The 22,987-nt window shown below is 39.2% G+C and overlaps 1 protein-coding gene across 9 annotated transcripts in view; it reads right to left on the reverse strand.

Moving 5' to 3' along the window:
- The window catches only part of LOC136432933 (echinoderm microtubule-associated protein-like 6), a 53,451-nt gene that overhangs the window by 15,945 nt on the left and 14,519 nt on the right, over positions 1 to 22,987 (reverse strand). For 5 of the 9 annotated variants that reach the window (XM_066424591.1, XM_066424590.1, XM_066424595.1 and 2 more), the window contains exons 4-16: positions 22,436 to 22,690; positions 22,141 to 22,167; positions 21,381 to 21,407; positions 19,737 to 19,872; positions 17,032 to 17,233; positions 16,310 to 16,447; positions 13,188 to 13,444; positions 11,348 to 11,560; positions 9,967 to 10,128; positions 9,186 to 9,399; positions 6,710 to 6,896; positions 3,859 to 3,964; positions 103 to 500 (exon numbers count right to left, since the gene is read on the reverse strand). In XM_066424591.1, coding sequence (XP_066280688.1) covers positions 103 to 500; positions 3,859 to 3,964; positions 6,710 to 6,896; positions 9,186 to 9,399; positions 9,967 to 10,128; positions 11,348 to 11,560; positions 13,188 to 13,444; positions 16,310 to 16,447; positions 17,032 to 17,233; positions 19,737 to 19,872; positions 21,381 to 21,407; positions 22,141 to 22,167; positions 22,436 to 22,690 — 2,322 coding nt within the window. The remainder of the gene's footprint in view (positions 1 to 102; positions 501 to 3,858; positions 3,965 to 6,709; positions 6,897 to 9,185; positions 9,400 to 9,966; positions 10,129 to 11,347; positions 11,561 to 13,187; positions 13,445 to 16,309; positions 16,448 to 17,031; positions 17,234 to 19,736; positions 19,873 to 21,380; positions 21,408 to 22,140; positions 22,168 to 22,435; positions 22,691 to 22,987) is intronic. The other 4 variants (XM_066424594.1, XM_066424597.1, XM_066424598.1 and 1 more) reach the window with 2 other exon arrangements.

Genomic DNA, 22,987 nt, shown 5'->3' on the forward strand with positions numbered 1-22,987 from the left:
TCTGTCTTGATTTACAAATGTATGATCTTAGGGGACTATTGTGGAATATAATATAAATTGTTAACCTACCAGAAGTACAGGAAACTACAAAAAAACACATACCTTGTCCAATGCATGCATGGCAAATACTGGACCATCGTGGGCCTTGACTGTCTTCAAAAGATTTGTTCCTTGCCACATGTATACCATTCCATTGGCTCCTCCAGAAAACACGGAATCTTCTGTTTTTCCATATGCTACACACATCATCGTGTCCAGCTTCCCAATGTTTCCAAAGGTGCCTCTCTTGGAGGTGAATCCACCGCCTGCCTGCGTCCAGAATTTGATGTGTCTGATTCCAACAGTAACTAAGTGGTCAGTGTTATGTGGATTGCACTTCAAAACAAAGATCTTGTCCTTGTGGCCCCGGGTCGTGGCCAGCCTCTCGCCCTTCTTCCAGTCCCACATCACAATGCTGTGATTGTCATCCAGTCCTACACTTGCAAGTTTCTTCCCATCCCCTGCAACAAGGCATAAGGCAAATCAGCATCCTGGTACATGTACATACATATACAAAAATGTAGTGTATCTCTTTCTAACACCTCACTTCAGACTTGTATACTGTAAGAGGTCACCTTTTAAGGGTACTGGTCAAAGATTCAGTAACAGAGCAATATTTTATTCATCATTTAATCAACTACATTTTGCAATCCACATTTAACTTTCTCCTTGCTGATGTAGCCATTTGGCAACAGATCTGTATTGGTTATGTGGATAGGCAGCAGGGAGAGGGTTAAACTGAGCTGTGCCAATTAAACCACATCTAATGCTTCGATCACATTTTCAAAGCGGGGCCCGGCCGGGCTGTTTGCGAAAACGAAAAATAGTAAGTGATTATCAAGAAAATACACAATATACATTTAGGAGCAATTTTCTTTCGTTTTGTGTCTTTTCTTGTCTTGTATATCATAATTTTCGTTTACACAAGCTGCCCGGCCGGGCCCCGGGTTGGAAATGTGACCCTAGCATAAGTTCGAGTAAGAGGCATGATGTATTTATTCCAAAATTGATTTGGCAAAGTTAGGCTTCTGACAATTTACATTGCTTGGCTCCTTATGAAATATTGACCACTTGCTCAAGTTTGACTTGGAGCTCCTAGAGGTCCTTAACCATGTTTCCAATGCCCTATGTGGCTTCTGATTGATTTATTGATGGGGATAACCAACCAAGAGAATTACAAAGTGCAAACCAGCGGCACCTAGAATTTTATCTGGACGACCGCTGATACACGCTAAGTGAATAATCTGGGGCAATCATGGAAATGTTCTACATTGGAAAATACATCGTAAATAACGTTTGCTCAGCAACGTTCCTGTCCTATCACAGTAAGTCACCTGCCAGAACCAATTATCTAACATACGTGCACTAAGATAAATATACATTTCATGACTTCAAAACACATTTGTCACCTTAAGAGGTTATGCTGTGTGCGTGTGTGTGTCTGTGTTTGTGTGTGCATGTATAACACGTATGTGTATGTAACTCTGATACAAAATAACAAACTGCTGCCTGGATGGACACCATTCATACAAACATGCAGAATTCTTATAAATGTAATTTGGCTACCTGCAAAGCAACAAATAAAAGTTTGCACAGACCTTTATTAAACGTTATTTAGTATGTACACTTCAAAATACATGTACAGCAGAAATATTAAATGTGTGAGCTGCTTGAGAAAACACGACAACTGTAATTCTGCCAGATCCTCATATAGTCAAAAGTATCATTTTTGTTCCTTCATTAATGTTTATTGCCATTCACTTCTGCATCAGTATAGCGCCTGGTCTTCTCAAAATCAATAGGAATAACAGCACTTTCATTTCGCTCAGTTTAGAGCCCAACTTAAAAGAGATCCCGCTCTTCCTCAAGGGAAATTAGCTGTGGGACCAGGTTATTGCAGAAGGGACATGTTGTCTGGGAGGTGAAAAAGCAAAGGAATGTTACAACTAGAAAGTACTATGGTGTCACAAAATATCAGGACATAAAAAAAACAGTCTAGAGATCAGTATTCATTAAATGCATGGAAGATTCAATGAATACTTATAGAATATAAGATGAGACGAATATTGAAAGGAGTAAAAGTTTATCATCCAAACAGGTATGATTGTCTCAACAGAAGTACAAAATTAATGTACCTACATCTTGAACATAAACACTCAGCGTTCGAAATACCCGTCTGCAATCTGCAAATTGCATAAAGATTTTCAAGATTGCAGAAGAAAAATTAAACAATCTGCAATTTTGCAGAAGAAAAAAAATCAGACTCCGGATTCAATGGCTCTCAATTCAGGACATTATATAGACTTACTAGTACTAAGCAAACTAGCGGCGCTGTAAATAAACTGAAGCCCACAGCGCCGCGCGAGATGGCGGCGTTTCGGTGCGTTCCGACTGCCTGGTGCTACTTGAGGTCAGTTTTTTTCGGGGGGTTTTGACACTTTCCGTGATAACTTCGGGGACGAATCGTGTGAGAAAATGTCAAATTCGTGCATTTCCGTCAACTCTCGCTAATCTCCGCGGTCACGATCTCGGGGTCGGCAAAACAATTCCCGGATGTTTCCAGCGTAAACATGTATGTCGCGAGCTGCGATTTCTTCAGAGCCGGAACTCGGGGCACCAGGGCGCGATGACAGAAGGAACGAAACGGTGGCCACTACATTAGCCCGTGGTCCTTAAAGCCCAGATGGCAGCGATGAAGTTGAGAACTACTCGGATAGACATTGAGCACCGCCTTGTGTGGAAAAGGCGGAACATTTTCTCCTGTGCCGACACAGTGGGGAGGGGGGCACCCACGTGAAAAACTATTAAACATCGCAGGTCCGTCTCTGGAGTCTCCCCGAATGTCCGAAGTCGGAGTCCGATGTTTGAAACCGATAGCAATGTTTCAGATTTATACAAAAAACTACACAGAGGCCAAGGTTTGCGTACAGGCGTTTTATTTTGAATTTTACATTTTTTTCTCCGCTTTCGTCATGTTTTCTGTGGGCCGTGGCTGTGTCACAGGTCGTGCAATCTTATTTATTAATCATAATACGCATCAGAACACGTATTTCTCGCAAGGATATAATTCCCTTGTCCTCCTTATCAGGCAGGCTGTTGAATTTGTTTTTAATTTTGATACACATACCGAAATGATCAATGAATATTTGATTTGATTGATATTGAATAAATATACTTTTGCTGTTGCAATTTTCGCTATTAATTTGAATATTTTTCACACACATGCATGTTATTCCTCTTAAAAACTTTGCTAGTGATAATCAAAGATAGAGGGAGAGAATAAAGAATTACAGCAATGTTGCAAAGCTATAGATATAATGTAAGTAAGTAGGCATTATTAAGTTGAGAAGGTTGTAGTATGGAGGCATGTGTATTTGCAGAAAATATTTTGAAATTGCAGGAAAAAATTTTGACATTCTGCAATATTGCAGAAGACTGAAAAAAAGTATTTCTACCACTGAACACTGGTTACTACACAATAAATGTTTATTTTACTTGTGATTGCTTATGCCACCTTTAACTTTTTAAATATGTCTATGAACCTAAAAAAATATGACTTGACTTGACTTGAAAGATAGCATCCATTTGGAAAAAAAAGTAGTTGGAATTCTCAACCCTTTTCAACTACATTGTACATTGCACAGCCTTCCTGTGAACTTCCACATACATGTATGCCACTAACTAAATGTATGCCATCCATCATGTTTCCCAGCAGCAACTTCTTCAAACCAAATGAGCCTTCTGTGGCTTGTGTGGTGCACTTTAGGTATGTAATGCTCTTCTTTGTTTTACTGGGAATGACAGGGGAAGACACCTTACCAGAGAAGTCTACAGCACAGATCCCCCTCTGATGGCCTCCCCGGAGTACAGATAACGGCTTCATTGTCTCTGTGTCCCAGACGTGGATAGCTGGGTCTCTGCCAACCTGTCAGGGAAGAAGTCTTATCAAATACTCTTTCAATTTGAATACCTGCAATTAAAAAAAGCTGCAGAGCTGGAGTATCTTTTTTTATTCAAATACTATGAGTGCAGTGCAGCCAGAATAGCCAACAAGTACAGTGAAACTAGACATTTCATTAAAAATCTAAGAACATGTCACAACACAGTTAATCTAAAATTCTGTTGAGTGATTTTCTTGTTTGTGATATACTTTTGCGCAGGAACATTTCAATACTCAATTCATTCTAACTTTCACTGAATTGTATAGTGTTAGGTTAGAATACATCATTATGCAGAACTCTATGCAAGCTTATCCGTTTTCCAGGCTAAATGATAGCAAGCAGGGTATCTCACAGGAAAGAGAATACTGCACAGTACATTGAATCTAACGAAGATGTATGCTTCTCCCTGTGTAGAGTTTATTCCCTGATTGAATGATTACCAATTACAAGGATAGCAGATGGTCCCAGTTAATCCAAGGTCATCCTCCCTGATTCCCAGTCAGCCAATCAGGCGTGATGACTACATGACTATCATCTGCCTTGCTTGCTGCCAGCATAGGTCTAGATTACTGTAAAAGCAGACTAGCTGTTTTTGGGGAAGCTACACGCATACAAAACGCTTAAACTGTATTATATGTTTCCTTAATACACAGGAAATATTATAGTGCAAGGCGTCACTGTACAAGTACAGGTACCTTCCCAAAGAGAATTTTGGTGTTGGGGCTGTGTCAAAAGCACTGCAAACATACAACAAAGAGACATGCAGCTATCAATGATTACCACTAATCTGCACAGAAAATTGTGTGAACGTACTATTAGAAAAGGGAACTGACGAAGAAAGTTTTACTTTTACTTAATATCTTTTTAACTCTACATTGCCAAAGTGTTGCCCTTATGTTCAAAATACCATTTTGCTGTCCAACAGAATATCTAATTCAAGCACAAAAGAAATACATGTACACCACAAGCCATAACATTGAAGAAGCCGTCCCCCCACTAGTAGTCAATAGGGATATTGGAACTTAATACTTCCCTGAGTGGTTTTAATGTTTTACGTGGTAAGAAAGTGGTTTATCTGGGCTTCTTGGCCATAACTGTGAGTGTAAGCAGATGTATCGGTCTGTTAGGAGAAATAATGGCTCAGACAGGGTCGTAAAGACAATGGCCTGTGGTAAACTCTGGAGGAAGTGCTACTGGAAGCTTGCCCAACAGAATTTTAAAAAGGCAGGATTATAATACTAGTAGTACTGTATTTGCCAAACAGAGCTTTGTTTTTTAATGGCACACAAATGTAGAATGAAACAGTTGCAATCAGTATGATCCACACAAAAATCAATGTTTAAATGTGAGACAGAAAAAAAAGTTATCTGATTTGAATACAATTCAAATTATGATAAAAGCCGTACCATAAAAACAATTTTCAGCAATCAGGTGGAATAGTATGATGTCAAGCTCATGGCCACACCTGATCTATAACGTTTTCATCAATCAACTGCACAGCTGTTAGCTGTCAATACAGTTCTTATCTGTGAGCTACTGTAACAAATTGATAAATGGTGGCCTTGGAAGTAGCCACACTTAGTTAATGCAATTTGATTTGTCAAAACTTGTTGTGTTGATTCAAGTTACGAGGCAAGTTTAAGCACTGAACAACTGTCCTGGCAAACGAATCTTCTGAGGGACAAGTTAACTTGGAACTTGGACTTGACACAGGTTGTCTTGAGTAAGATTGTTAATGCTGGACTAAATAACTCCACATGAGGGTAGTTAACTGCCTTAAAAAGACAGTGTAGCAACTAGAGCAACATGCTACAAAATCAACTACCTTGTCATGCAAATGCCATAAGAAGCATACAATGGGTAAAACAAGATGTTTCAAGATACATGTAGCAGAGAAGTATTCACTGATCATGGTAACTTTTCTCTTGAACAAGATCATTTTTGACCCTACCATGTATTTTCCAACTTGGAGTGATGACCTCCAATACTCAGCCTGTTTAATACCCAAGTTACAGTGAATACTAAGAAACTACTAGGTGATCATCATTTAGTTTAGCAATATCCCACAGTTTGTATGTTTTTTCTTTCTTTAGTTTTTAGCATTAGAATGTAGCATTTTATCAATTTATGTTTACATTATGTTCCTTACAGACCACGTGTGGTCTTCTGTGCATTTAGCCCTTCTGGGCAGGAATAAGCAATAAAGACTATTATTATTATTAAACTAACAGATGGCTGGTAACTCCAGGGTTCTTGGAATGGCATTCAGCAATAGCCTCATCACTCATCATGTCCATATACCTGCCACCTTGGTGACCTTACGCAGCAATACTATTTACACTTAGTGACTGCAATCACCACTTGAACGGAAGCCAACAACGACGCCTTCATGGCTAAGATAGAGGTTCTTGACTTTCATTACCCTTATACTTGCCAAGATAGCCATTTGTGTTGCACAGTCTAGTAAATCACCATAAGAATCATGACAAATCATGATCATAATAACACAGTGGTATGAGACAAACTCAGTTTGACCCCATGTACCTAAAAGCCTTGGACTGAGGGAACACCATACTTGAAAAAAAAAAGGACTGGACTGGAAATAAAGTCCAGAACAACTGGTCCACAGTGCCATCCTGACACACTATCCTGAAATACTTGCAGGCCAAACAGTATAAATTCCAGTCCACTGCAATATCAGGGGGGGGGGGATTTTTGTAATGCCTTACCTGTCCTGTAGCGACAAAGTCCTTCAGGGGATGTATGCAGAGACACAGTACGTCATCTGTATGTTCCAGGTAGAACTTCTGTGAGTGGTTATCCCTGTTGTAGACAATCCCTACAGCTGCCACATGGTACACCACCTCCCCGGTCTGAGTGTAGAACAGGTTGTTTCGGCAGTCGTAACCACGGTACCTGAAGTGATAACAACAAAAAAAGTTCGCAAAAAATCGATATTTCAAAATAAACTCGTAGGCACGCGTCATTCTTTAAGTATTACTATCATGTACATTCCTGCAAAGTTATATTGATAAACATCGAAGCACAAGCCAAGGAGAGCGTTTTTTCTAAAAAAGGGGCGTGGCCTTGTAAATCTTGATGACGTAATCATGACACCATACTAATTTGCATAAATTATCACCTTGCTATAAGGTACTACCTGAAAAAAATTAAGGTTGAGGAAGGTTTATAAAGCCTAAGAAAGGTTGTTTTTTTTAAATTCCTCAGCCACCCTTCAACAATACCTTACTGCCTGGAAGTTTAGAGATAAAACCAGCCCTATATCTCTTAGGACACCTGGGATGGGAACCAAGCAGTTCAATTTCACCAGCATTAGGTCTGGATATATCATATCCTATCATTTGATCTGTATGTGTAATTGAGCTGACCTCCATAAATGGGAAGTTCTAAAGGTTCTATACCCATTGGCCACAGCTCGTCATTCATGTCAGAACTGCAGGTTTCCTCATTTCTCATGGCTTGTGAAGGTATCCTTGGTCTCAAAAAGCATGGAGCAAGAAAATGAATACAATTCAAAACTGTCCGTGCAGTTCTGACTACAGGTTTTGAGTAATGGGCTACCTGTTCAGTTACTGAAAGGAAATGTCAGTAATGCACTTTCAAAGGCACAGCACAGCCCAAAAAGGAGATGTCAAAGGGCTGTGGGCTTTCTATATCTTCAAACAAAAATGAAATAATGGCTTCTTATGGCTCTTACATATGGCAGATCGCATCTGTACAAAAACTACATGTAGCTGATAAATATAATGTACCTAATAAAGGGCTTTTTTGAATATGTATAATCAGTTTTTCTCCAAACAAAATTACATTTTGGGCTGTTGGTTATTTTTTGTGTCAAGAAAAATCAATCTAAAAATTGTCATAAATGTACATCAAATACTAGTAGACTTCACATGGTTGGCCAAAGAGGGCAATAAAGCATGGTTTTACATGTAGGGTGATGGATGCGGCTGTCAAAGCATAATCAAATTCCTTCACATTTATAGGTTGATAAATTTCACTATGTATCATGATGTCTGGGCACAGATTTATGTTGTCTATCTCATAGAATCCTTTAAAAGGCCTGATTAAAACACAATGTACAAAGGTGTTGGGGTTCTGTGAGTTTAAACACATCCCACGCAATGTACATATATTTGGGATTGAATCCTATCAAGTTTCACCTTGACAGAAAATTGAAGCTACAACAATGACTGGAAAAAGACAGGTTGTAAACTACGCCTGGCTCTTTCATATGAAGGAAACATGATTATAGTACACAGCATATCTTTTTACACAGCAGTGAATAGTTTACTATGGCTCCCTGCTGTGATGTCGATTACCAATCAACACAACAGGGACAGCATTGATCCTACATGCCAACTTGCCAATGTACTATGCCTTGACAGTGGGATTATAGGGGTCCTATTCAACAATAACTTCAAAGGGAATGTCTTTGTTACACAAGACAAACCAGTCCCACTAACTGATTCTTCCCAGTATCCACCAGGACAGTTCCTGCTGGTCTTTTATGTAATACTTTAATAATCTAGAGGATGCTGGCATCTACAGTTAATGGAACAATAACTTCAGGAAGGCAACGATCTGTGGAATAATCAATGCAACAATAACGTTGGAGCTTCATTATTTGGAACCAAAGAAAGATAAATACAATGTACCTTATAGTTACAATGTTTGCTCTTTTGGTAAAAAAAAACATTCAGGCTGTTATGAAGAGGACACAATGGGGGCCACCACAACATTCTGGGTAGTGGCTGCACAGAAGCTACATTTTCAGCACCTTGGACAAGACCACAAGAAATTCTAGTAACATCTGCTAGTGTTAAGTTTTAGGTGGAAGGCTGCCAGTATAAAACCAATAAATATGCCAAGATTACTTCTGGCATCCAGGAAAGGCATCATAAAAGTATGATCTTTTTATTACATATTTGACTGGAAGGCAGCAGTATCCAAGGGCTGGCTGTGCTCGATATGTGTTGGAAGTAAGTAGTAAGTGTTGAACTTATTGGGGTTACCATCAATGTTTTGCGGCTAAAATAAAACATGCTGGGACCATTTTGAAAATAAGGGTGCAGTTTCTGTGTTCACATCATCATTGTATGCAAGTTATCATTTCTGAATGACTGTAAGAAAAGGGCTAAATAATGTGGCAATATACATGACAATACACATTCAAGAACTTACCCATGAACAAACTCTAACTTGATGCCTTCTCCTGGAGCCTTGTTCCTCTTCTGTCCTGTCTTGTCTCTCTTGATGTTTTTCTTCAGCTGGGGGAGGTCCTCCTTGTAGACAGCCCGGTCATAGCTGATCTGGTTCTCCTGCTCAATGTCTGTGTCCAGCTCATCTACATCCGACAGATCCGAGTCACTCTCCTCGCTGTTGGAATCTGCATAGCCTGAAAACATGGACAGTCAGGGCTTCATGTGTACTTCCAATTACAAATTATGTGCCCTACTAACTACTTATATCTAACATTACTGAAACAATACATGACTGAGACTGATATTAAGTTTCGGAAATTGTTGAATGCACAAATATGGTGTGTGCAATCTTGGATGATAAAATGTAAGGTGCCTCACACAGCTCCCAAGTGAACTGCTTCCTGACAAAGCATATAATTCTAGCCCCATTCCATACACAGTGCTAACAGGATGCTGAGTGGGACAATTAATCACCTCTACTCTCCAGACTGTGATTGCAGCCCAGAATATGCAGGAGGCAATTATATATCAGTAGTGTACAATCAATTGTACCGCAGGAAGACAGCCAAGTCTGGGCCCGTATCAGATGGACATAAAGTACTGTTAATCTATCGCAGCTCTTCCCATAGATACAGCCTACACAAAATGCATGATACTATTCTCCTTCCTGTTTCTCTAATATAGTATGTTCTCTCATCTTTCCTTTTATCTAAAAGTGAGAAATACTATAAAGAAAGGAACTTTTACAAAGAATATGTTACCTGAGTTGGCACCTATGTCTCCATCCATTCCCTCTGGGATGAACCTCCACTGGAATATGGAGTGGTCCCCTCCCCCCACTGTCACCACTCGAGAGTTGTCGTGAGCAAAGCGCACGTTTGTCACATGGGCGGAGTGACCAGTGTACTTTCTGAACTTGGCACCTGAGGAGATAAAATGTGACTGTGAATTTTTAAAAAGCATAATGAACCCAAAATGTATGTCGACTTGATTTGGCTTTGATTACATTTAAATGTATGCCTCTAAAATGTTTAATTACAGCTATAGGTCCTGGAGCACATTTCATAAATCTTTTTTTTAGAATGCTCAACCACTAGAAAAAAGTGCTGACTAAACTTTGCATGATATCCCCTGCACTTAATTTCCATGTCAATTGAATATACATAATCACCTGAACAGAATGTCATGGTCTATGCTGAATCTTCCTGTAAAATCAGTGTATAAATATACATATAATCATGTACAAATTTAGAGGACTAATAAGGGGTTGCCAAAGCTTTAGCAACCTCTAAAGTTGTAAATGCACTATATTTGGGACCAACAGTACAGTGGTATCAAAGCAACTGCTGCCGAAACTGCAAAAAACACTCTCATGTTCATGATATTGGACTCCAATATAGAGATAAGCATTGGACCAATATGGAACTCTCTGATGGTTTGAGTTAAATGTTGAGATAAACCCTCAGTGAGAACATGTATTTTCTTTCCAGCCGAGAGGTTATGAGCTTTCCCCGTGGCAAAACAATATCAATGTTTCTGGTTCACTTTTTCATAACTTATATGAGCATCCAATAAATACTGAAAGGAGATGAATGACTAGCATGGCAGACAGTCCCTTGCCAACAAACGTCATGATTTGAATACAAAAGTGGGGCCTCAAGCCATCCAATATTCCCTTGCAGGACCAGCTCTTGATATAAGCATGATCACGAATGTCTGAGATACAGACTTGTGGGCAACTTTGACCCACTCCTGACACCATGTTTCAAGAAAGTTACATGCTGGTATATATGTACACAAGAAAGGCTGAATTGAACAGGAGACAAGATTTGAATCTGAAGCTAGCTTTATTACTTACTTGTCAAGATGATCCTTAGGGACATACATTCACTGCTTTTAATCCAAGATTCACAACTTCTACATGTTGCTGATCATATCATCACAAGTATCTAAGCCTAGATTTCTATGTCAGTCCAATATTTCAAATACAGTACAACCTGGAAATGAAACGTGAGAAAAGATGTGTGCCCAGTATGAGGAATTAACAGCAATCAGCACCTCTTCTATGTTAACATTCTACACCAACCCTTAAGGTTTTACAACGTAGTTGACGGATTATTTCAGATTATCTGATGGGCTCACCTTTCTTAAGGCAGGGAAATCTCATCATCTTCACCAAGCCAAAGTCGTCCCCAGTGACAACTACATCGTGCCCAAAGCTGGCGTCTGTGGCATTTATATCGTTGACATCTGAGTATTTGGGCCAGATGCCATTTACTTCTGGACCAATGACACACGTCCAGGAAGCCCAGTGGATGGACTGGATTTCTTCTCTGTTGGTCACTTGCTTTCCAGCTGCAATGCCAAAGTGGAGTGGGAAATATCAGTACATTTAACAAGCATACATACAAACAAGTTTTCACTGGGGAGAGCAATGTGATTGTATCTTTGAGGACTGTTTGTATGTTGCACCTTAAAATTTCTAAAATGAAAAAAAAAATGTTTGGACATTGAAATGTACAATTCATTTTCAGCAGATTATGAAGAATACCTGTATTTTTAGTTACCCTGCTTTGCTATTTCTGTGCATTCCTTATCAAGCCTGATAGAAACATAATGTCATTTTATGTTATTAAGCCGCAAATGCTGGCCAAAAAACCCTTCAGAGTGAATGCAAAATTGTCCCCAGATGACTTCACCTAAATGTTTCTATGCCAGAAACAGCCCAGTCTGGTGCCTGGAGTAATTGGTACCTGACAAAACTATCACACGTACAATCCTATAATGTGCGGATACACTTCATGACACCGGCAATTTCACTACCATAAGTCACGCTATGCATCACTGCTTGGGAAATCTTATATCTTCAAACAGTATTGATTTGGAAAGAAAATGACCTGAAATTTGATGTCTTTCAAGATGGGGCTTGGATATCCTCGGCACGCTTCCTTGTGCTCACTCCAGGGACTTTGGGAATGTCCACACTTCGGTGCTTATCACAGAACTTGCGACAAAGATGCATAGTGCTCATATCTTCCTCTCAAAAAGGTGAGGAAGGGCAGACCACAATATTGGCTGTCTGATAGTGGAGGCCAACACTGGGATGCACCAGCACTTTGTCAGTGTCACAACACACCTATCCTAAAGCCCCTTCGTCTTGTGCAGAAGCAATATGTGAGGATGAAGAGTCCCCCAGGGAGCATTGGGAATCAATTTTGTTGCGACAACAAATGATAGAGAACAATTTTATTGATCTTTCCGGGTAGCAGACAAGATATCGACTTTGTCATGCTTAACATAGAATGATAATGATCACTTTGTTTGCATGGAAAGTTCGCTGAGTGCCAGACAATTGGCCCCACATCACCGCGGTTATGTAGCTGGTAAGACAATAAAGCTTTTCCTCAACAGGCAATCACTCAGCCATTTCATACTCAAAAGTACCCACAGCTCAAAAACCACAGGATAGGCCTATCACTGTATAAATAACCACAATCTCTGCACCGTAAAATTTTACTATGTTGCTCATCAAGTTTTATCTTTGGGCAGTGATTGTGACATTTATCACAGCATCATAGATGTCAGCTGTTCAATGAAATCTAGTCCTCTTAGGTACCACTTGTGGAGCAAGAGGCTATACATTGTAAAACAGGTAAAATATTTTGCCATTAAACTTTATAAGTAACATACACAAGGGGAACTTCTATCCTCCCTATCTTACTCCGTAGAGAATTTGTTCGATATGGGCAGAATGTTGCTCTGGTTTGCTCGTGCCAAGTGTTCAGACAGATAAAACCCATTCCTTGAAGGAAAAGAGGTATGTTGCTGTCACCACAAAGTAGACTTTTTCTAGACACTTGAATAGACTGATCTTTCTAGAATAGACCAAGTATCACAGATTGAAGTGGGACGTGCAGGTCAAGAAACCCACCAGGTTCATGTTCACATGAAAAAGCCTAGAAGAAACACAGAAAAGTCTTACCTGGCATTCTGTAAAACAGCCTCTCTCCAGCCCCATCATTTGTCTGTAGGTACTTGCTATCTTCCGACCAGTCCATGTGTGTGATGAAACTGGAGGACTTCCCACACTGGCCCACCTTCTTGTAATGTTGCCCCACTGCATAGATGTCAACAAAGTTGTCGTTGGACCCAACAGCAAGATAGTTTCCATCCGGAGAGTACCGAATCTCGTGCACAGCCTCTTTTCTCTCTTTCACATGAATGACTTCTGAGAAATCCCTGTAAGACAGTTGGAATGGAAGTATAAATATCTGTGCTACGGTTAGCAAAAGAAAGCTTAAGTGCCTAATATCAATGTACCGCTATGAGTACATAAACATTAGGATGAAGTTTCTCAATAAGCTGGGGGCAATGACATCAACACACATAAATGATGGGAAACAGAAATGAGAATATCTTTCATCAGACATCTTTCTTAAGGTTACAAACAGATTTTTAAACAAATAAAATTTCGGTTGCTGCCATCCTAAGCAACAAATGATTACGGTACTTGTCATTAGTAGGGACAAGCACATGCATGGGTAGCTCTATTTAATCTCACAGATATAATTCTGTTACTAAAATGAGGTCAAACATGCATTAATGATTATCAAGTACTATCAGAAGTTTGAAGGGCACAAAGGGCACAAAGATGAAGTCAGTATTGCACACACTGCACTGGTTTGAAATGACTAAATTCTGTTGATGATGAGCTTGTAAAAAAGTATCACTATTCCGTTACTGTCTGTGAGCCAAATATGCATCTTTTTATAAACCTACACCACATAAGGCTTGATGCTTGTGTTATAATGAGACTTGTGGAATGAGCTTCAGTGCTATAACTTCAGCTGCGTTTTGCAACACATTAGATAAATCTTCTTATTTTCACGCCAGAATCAGCAATGACTATTTGAAAATTGGAGCGCAGAGATGTAAAAAATTGGAAAGCAGTGATACACGTAATTGGCCCCAACCAAATGTTACAGCCTTCCTAAGTGGAGTATAACTGAACAAAGACCTTCAAAACTCAGCTCATTCCAGAATTATTTGAGCATGAGAACATAGCAGCACAACTCGCTGAACCTGGCTTAAAACTAATCCCCTTGTTTATTGCGGGCGATGCTGTGTGGACCAACGATGGATGCAAATGATTCTGCCCCATGCCCTGCTGATGAGGAGACCAGTGACCTTTGCCCCAATTTCCACTGAATGGACTCATTCCATCCAAAATGAAACGCAGTAGATGGTGCAAGTAAAGGCGATAATCAGCTTAAAGGCCAGTTTGGGCCATAGCTGCTTTTCTGCCAGATCAAGGATTTTTTCATGGGCAACTATTTCATGTTTGAAAGCAGACAAGAATAGTCTTTGTTTTAGCATAGGAGAATGTTTTACCACTGATAATGTCAACATGGCACTACAAGAGGGTGCTTGTCCTTCAGGAAAATATTTTTTGTTGCCTTTCTCAATGACTAACAAAATACAATCATATACAATGTAGGACATTGAATATCATTCTGATCTGTTTCATACCACTGATGTCTTTCAAACTACATCTGATTGAAAATTTTAACTTCATAACAGATTAAGAAAACCTTAAATTTAGTTAGTTTCATGTTCTTGATGTGTCTGAACAAAAATACACACTGTTCTCACATGACTTTTCCTTGGAAAGTATATCGTACTCGGTCCCAGTAACTGGACCTTACCACATTGCAATAATGGAGAGGCAGTAATGGAATGGCCTTGCAACCGCTTGATGAAGACATACTTGCCCCATAACCAACTGCAGTCAATGGATTATTCACATGTATATCCATCTGTATGGGATGTAGTCATCGCATTATTGAAATGGTGAGATATTTGATTAGGTGTGGAGGCAATAGTCTTCAGACAAAGGTGGTCAATGACCATACCGCATGTCAATAACCTTTAAATTACAATAATGTGCAGAGATCTGCAAGGTAATGTAAGAGTTGCAAAATATCACAGATAATGGAGTTTTTGAACACCCTCATTCACTTTAACCCACAAAATGGTGCACATCAACTATTCACTTTGATTTCTTGGGGTAATTTTTTCCTACATACAACAAATGGTTTTAATAGAATCAACCTTTAGCAACATGACCTAGGCTACACACTGGTATCTGGCTTGAATATTTCAACCACTACCACTGAGGGCAACTGGGGCATATTTGAGAGAAATAAATAGAGCACAATATAAACAGAATGACAAAGACAGATAGTGCGGCAGAACCAATACTGTCTGCAATTCTGGAGATAATGTGCCACATATATCGCACCGAGGCAATCTCATGCTATTACAATAGCTCTACATAAAGTGGGATGCCATACATATTCTGACCAGTAGGTTATAACCTAGCAAACAGTCAACCCGTCTTTTTGATGAATGTTTCCAGCAGATTTCTATGGACAAATTTCATCGGATATCCTGCAATTGACAGCTCAGGGGAAATTTACCATAAACATTCCCTAAAGCACAGTTGTTAAGAGGAAAAGAAAACGACAGGATGTGACTCACAATATAATATTCTCATCTGAATAATTCCATTTTGAATGGTCAGATGTCCCCACATTTACCTTAATCCTTGTCCTGCTGAATTTCCAGAGCAAAAATATACCCCCACTGCTGAAGTGCCCAGACACCTTTGAAGGATACTAGTTTGATATTGCCCATTTTTAGTTACTTTGCTTTACAACAACTGCGCAGGTGCGACATACGTATTCTAGAAATACCCTCAACCCAACAATTGTCATGGCTTGCATACAGAACAAGCATGTGGAAACCGACAATTGTAGGCTCAACGGGACAAGGGTTAAAACCAATTTTAAAACTAGCCTGTCCCTTCCTTCTTTTTCCTCTCCATTTCCTTGCAAACATCTCCTCTCTTCCTTGATTTACTGCACAAAGTTCCTCCCAGGAGAGTCTATTTTGGTTTTCATGGCCATGACTACTACATTTGTACCTACACGTTCAAGGACAGTTCACTTATCTTGGACCCCCCACCTTTATTATTCTCCACTGTTACTTATTTTCTCCCTGGTTCCAAAATCACATGGTTACAGAATAAAAGATTGCTGGTACCTAGTTTTTAGGACAGTAAAGCCTCCATCTTTCATGCCGACAGCAAGATGGCCACCATCTGCACTGAAAGCAAGGGATCTCACGGCCTGGTCCATGTTGCACCGTGCCAGCAGTGTGTTATCAGACATACTCCATAACCTGCAGAACAAAGGAAGAAAGGTCTCATGTTTTAAGCTGCTACATCTACAATGTATATCTAATCATAGTCAACCATCAAGGACATGCACTTAAAGGCTCTGTATTGGTCTGGAAGTCTGCTTTTGCATCTACTACCATGGTTTGAAGTTCCGGTAGTCATCATATTTGAATACTTCAACTTTCTAAATTTAAATTTCTTCTCTTCTAGACTAACCAAAATTATGTTTTTTACCACAAAAAAAGGAATGTCTTATGGTAATAACTATGGATAAGATTGGCATTCCATTCATTAAGGATAAAAAGTATCCTAGACATTGAGACTAGTGTTAGACTCTGCACAGGGGCTTAGGTGCTGTACACAATACATGAATCTCAACTGGAGATCAGGTAAAGGTATCTGATACTGGTACATTACACACAGATAACCAAACTACATTGTAAGTAATAATCCAAACAGTCAGGCATTAACTTTACTTTCTTATTCATTCCCTGCCGGTCACTATCTACTAGTCTCAATAACTGTCAAGCCAAAAAACAGCATCAAAGGGTGTCATTGTTGCAGACCGTAACAAACTGAGACAAACCTGACACTGTGGTCATCACTCCCTGTTACAAAGAGAGGCTGTTTTGGATGAACACCAAGGCCCCATAGCTCCCCCTCAGCATGACCCTGCATGAGCAGTTTGGGCTTGTCTCTTTCTCTTAGTGCAATCTCGTAGATCTCACTGTCCTGTGTGCCGGCAAGTATCCTGTCCCCGCCCCAGCACACAGCTCGGATGGACATTCCTGGGACAAACATTTCAGAAAAATCAATCTGCTAGCATATAAATTTATATAAAACTACACAATCATTAACCTTCCTTATGTGCATATTGCTTCATGTCTTTTGATTGCCTTTTATTCAATGTACTTCAAACTTTTTGAAAGTAACTCGATTAAAAATGTGATGGTAGATATTAGGGGTGGATACCGGTTCGCTGGACCTGATTCAGACCTTTATAACATCCAAGAACCGAGTCCAAAAAACCTAAAGCCAAAAACCTGAGTAAAAAAAAAACTGAACAAAGTACAAATATATTTCTCTATTTTGTTTGATAAAAAGTGTTTTGAGTCTCCCCTCTGACAAAAAAGGCATTTGAAACAAGTGCAATATGCAAATATCAAACACTGGTTTATCTTGAAAGTCTTCTCCCCAAGAACTTTTATACTTGTGCATGTCAGTATGAATTCTCTATGCTTAATATTGGTCTAATAAAACAAAACATTAACTGGACAGGATCAGGTCCAGGTCCGGACCTGAACCTAAATTTCTGGACCTAAACTTGGACTTGAACCTTATTAAGCCGAACCGGTATCCACCCCTAGTAGATATGGTGTAACTGTGTGTATATATATAAAAGTATACATGTTCACTTTATTTTTCTTGTTTTGATACAAAACAAACCAATTTTATTTGTGGTTTGAACATTTCCCCTTGGTTCAACAGTGTTATTCAGGCTGGGGTAGATAGAGAAGATTTTGAAGATCATGAGACTGTGATGGTGTGAGTAGGGAAAACAACATTATGGATTCACACAAGGGATCTTATAATAAATAAATAAATAATTCTAGAAAGTAGTGTCAACAGCAGACTTCTAAAATAAAAGCACACCTGTGGAAAAGGAGATCAAAGCTTTAAATTATGCAAGATGAGAATTACAAAGACACAACCGAGGGAGATCCCTTGATGATTCTGTACTACATTAGATACATTAGAAACTTCACACTGCATGGTTCTATTGGGAATAATGACATTAAATTGACCACATTAATCAAACCATCCATTTCTATCAGAACTAACAAAATGAGGTGGATGCGTCTAATTCTGACACAAAATATTGTACACAATCGTCAATATAATATTCTTGGTCAAACATACCAAGAATATTGAAATGAAATACCCCAAAAGTAACTGGACATTGTAACAGTCACATGTACAAGCAACAGCAAGTAGAATTCATCAACTTAAGACCCAGAGATCAAAATCTGAAGGTTTACGATTCTCATGATTGCATACTGCTACAGTGACAGCTGAGAATATCCCTGCTGAATTGGCTTGCCTAGAGTGGTGTTAGATCAGTCACTAGCAGTGGAGCCTTAACATTTGACACAAATTTTTTTCACGCAAGTGTACAGAAATCCCCATGGGTTAAGTTGTTGAACTAAATCAATCTTCTCACAATGTTATAGATGTAGAAGATGTAGCAAAAATTCACATAATATCACAAAGTGAGTGGCCATGATCTTAAATTCCACAATAGCTGACAAGACATGTACGGGCTTGCTCAGAAAGCATGGATCAAAGTTCTTGCTTTATTATATACTGTACAGTGTACATGTATGCCTATGTATGTAAACCAAGCAACTGTATGTATGGGCAAATAAAAATGTAGATAGCTTATACTGGAACATAGACAGCACAGCCCTTCAATGTTGTGGTTTTACACATCTTTATACCATTCGCAGAGGAATTCTAGCTATTAAGATTCTACAGCTAAAACTCTAATCTACACATCTAAATCCTACAGCACACTAAGGACAGAAGACAGATCATTATCTTCCTCAAGGAGCAAGATTCTGGTGATAAGGACAGAGCACACACATCACTCATGAGTACCTTTGTACGGAGGCTTAGACTCAGCAGAGGGTGGAAGGGGTTTTTGCAGCCAACTTATGGTGGGTGCAGGAGTGGCTAGAAGACATGGAAGAAATGGAGATGTGGTGGTGCAGTGTTCATGCCAGACTGACAGTTTTTCAGTGAAACATGATTGAGAGTATCACAAATGAAGTGCAAGATGGAGTGTGTTAGAGAAGAGGAGCCATAGTCAATAAACACGACAACAAATAAAACAATGATGAGAAGAGTATATAGAGTACAGTTCGGAAAGTCAGCAAAACAGAATACATGTATAAGGTTACGAAAGTTAGTACTATCATTGACGTATTATTTTTTGGGTTGTGTCTGTCATAAAGTCGTTAAGATTGAGGCATTAAGGAATTACCATTACTACAGGAGCTGGCCAGGTGTCACCGAGCAGTGCATCTGTTCAACCATGATGGCAGCCAATACAATGACATTCTTTGTACATGTATATTTAACACTCTTGCCCCCTCAAATACTTTGTTTGTTCCCAGTCTTTGCACACTCTATTCCACAAGAGTCTACCCAAAAATGCCCAATATGGTCTTAAGGCTGATATAGTTTGACTCAAAATTGTTTTCCCTATGTACATCTTGCAGCAAACCTTACCTTTGTACCCATGCTCTGATTCTGTCAAGTCAATCTTGGCAATGGTTTTGAAGTCCGTATCCCACAGCTTGATACAGCCATCTCTGGACCCAGATGCATAGCCCTCGTCACATGCATACAGGGTGAAGATTCCAGCCTGGGACACATACAGGTAAAATACAAAACACATGCAACATGGAGTGAGGTATATGTAAGTATAAATGAGCTTCAAACACCAAGAGTATATGTATGTAGAGGATTACATATCAGAGATTGTGGTAGGCCTGATTTAGAATTCAGTAATATTTCAGATTGGAATAAAAATTGTATTTCATAGGCTTAGAATAATCTCTAAGTGTATGTAAGGTAATATAATTGTAGTGGTTATAAATTATATCTGTGTCATGTTTCCTACTAAGAATTGTATTATAATTCTTAGTAGGAAACATGACACAGATATAAATGCATGAGAAAATAATAGCTGGCAGATCTCTTAATTGTTAATGATTACCTGAGGTCCTGCAACAACTAAGAAGCTTCACTGGTCATAACGGTATAACCCTGGTATTTACATGTACTGTATTTGAAGTGTTACCAGTTAAAGCCACTTTACAGACAGGATGACATACACTGTATCAAACAGCCCCTGACCTCAACAGCTCATAATGAAATACCAGACCAGGTATCAAATGTAATTCATGTGTTTCTTTTATCACAAGTTACAACTTTAAAAAAATCTTCAACCTATTGGATGTAAAAAAAATAGCTAGGTCTGTTTCTGTATTGTTTATTCAAGTGTCAGCGACAGAAGTCCAAAATTGATGTGGTAACAATTACAAAGAATGAAAACAGAGATGCTAGGTGTAGTAGCCACTTTTTTCCATATACATATACATGTACAGTATAGACAGGAATAGACAGGAATACGATATTCCTGTCAAATCCAATTGAAATTGCATGTTGATATGCCTTCATCTACATTAAGAATAAGAGAGACAGACACAAATCAATAGTGCACACACTTCTGTACTAAATGCATGAAATCAGGGTAGAAGACAACAGGAAAGAGTTCTATAGGATCAAAGATACTTCTTGACATGTTCTACATATATTCAGTGGGCCCAGGATGTTACCAATAAAAGTGGACCACTTGACGTGCTTCAGCCCCTGTGTCATGTTCTACCACAGAATACAATAAAGAAGACATAGGGCTTGCTCAATCTTGTGCATCTTCATCTTCAATTAGAATAATTTGGATGTAATATTGAATTTATCTATTTTTAGTTACAGTGGTGAGAAATATTAGGCTGCTCGAGTTAAGATGTTTAGGCACCATTAGAAGACTTGCTTATTGAGTGACTTGCTTAAGGTCAGCTGGATTGAAAGGAGAACAGTTAAGAGCTGTTCACATTTTTGTTTCATATTATTGAATTGAATTGCAAATATAATCTGACAAAAAAGTCAGTGTGACCTATTTTCATTTTCTAGCCTGTCATTTTCTGTTGAGCCAAACATATGTTCACATTTCAGGCTACACTGTGGTATTACCACATTCATTCATAACACTGTAAGTAATACATTGTGAAATGTTTTGCATGTTCATGACATTTGACATTTTGTAAGTGGGTTAGTTTGGTTTGCAAGGTACAGTATTGAGCTACTTACAACCCCCAGTTCCTGAAATAGGTTGGCCTGAGATGGGGGAGGTAACAGATTGAAGAGAGATGACATACATGTAACTCTGTTCAATTGTGTGTATTGGGGGGTACACATGGTTTGTATGTACAATCACACACTTTCACATAGCATTTTAAGTGAAAGCCTCCCTGAAACATTGCATGAGCAAAAGAGCACACCAAAGAACCATGTGTTCTTTGTTCTTAAATATGGACAACAAACTTTTCATGCATGGTTTGAAAACAGGTAAAAGTGAACATAGGATGGTTGTGGGGACTGTACCAAGTGGAAAGGGTTAAACACAGCATGGAAAATATAGGAAACAGTAAATTTGATTCAAAATCAAAGCTTGATTGTTACAAAATTGTACGCCCATAATGTAGAAAATTGATATTTTCTACATGGCAAGACTTCCAGCTGTTGGTCCCATATTGTACACATGTTTGCCATCGTTTTAGCTGGGCCCATGAAGTCCACTGATTGGCCAGGAGAAGCCAACTCCAAGTGACATTGTGAAAGTGATGTACATTGTATGCAAGCACTTGGAGAGACTGTGTGTGATTTACATCACAATTTACCAACAGCCACAATCTACCACAGACACAACACTTTTAAAGCAAAAGTTTGAAACTTGTTCACACAAACACAAAAATAGTTGTGGTGACTGGTGAACAGATCTAGAGAAGGGGACTTATTGCACAAATATTTACAGTGCATACAGCTTTCATGGCAAGATTATGGAACTTACCAGCGAGCCAGGTTTCTTCCAGGAGGACTAAGTAGTGGGAGGAGACAAATGCAAGATGACATTTCTAATGATTGGAGCTCTTATCAGCTATTTTGTAATTGTTATAGCAGGTGCTCAATTACCTCAAAATGAGGTGGTTGGAAACGACATGACTTCATTCCAGAATGTGAAAATCAGGTGAGTTTGGCAAGCCAAGCAATGTGTTACAACATAAAAATCACTGAAAATGAAAGGGTCTGAGGCAAGATGAGCCAAACAAAATTAAAAGAATGAAAGAACTACGACATCCACTTACATTGTGAGCATTCTGTATGACCCTAGTGAGATTGTTGCCTTTCCACATGTAGACATCCCCATTGAGCACCCCTGTGAAGGTAACCTCGTCCGGGGCAAATGCAAGGCACAGGATGGTCTGAATCTCCCCAACTTTCCCAAAGATGCCCTTTTTGGCAGTCAGGGCATTTCCACACAGTGTCCAGAACTTGATGTGCTTGACGCCACAGCTGACTAGGCGGTTCTTGTTGTAGGGGTCCCACTGGATATCGAAGATCTGTTGGCAGAAAAGATGAACAAGTCAAGCATGAGACACAACAACATATAGCGGCAATTAAGTCTATAACAAGATGAAGGGTCCCAAAATAGAAGTTGGCATACAGCACTCATGTTATATTTACATGTGTCAAGAGCTGGAGATGAAGCAATCTATAATCAGCTTACTTTAAATGTACTTTGACGGATAATCTGAGATATCTAAATGCATTTTGAGACACACACATACATAATGAGTACAGAATGCATAGATCTGGAACCTCCTTCACATATGATATAGGTAAGTCTTACTCAGACA

Source organism: Branchiostoma lanceolatum, chromosome 4 (genome assembly GCF_035083965.1).
Source record: "Branchiostoma lanceolatum isolate klBraLanc5 chromosome 4, klBraLanc5.hap2, whole genome shotgun sequence".
In the NCBI taxonomy this organism is placed as follows: domain Eukaryota; kingdom Metazoa; phylum Chordata; class Leptocardii; order Amphioxiformes; family Branchiostomatidae; genus Branchiostoma; species Branchiostoma lanceolatum.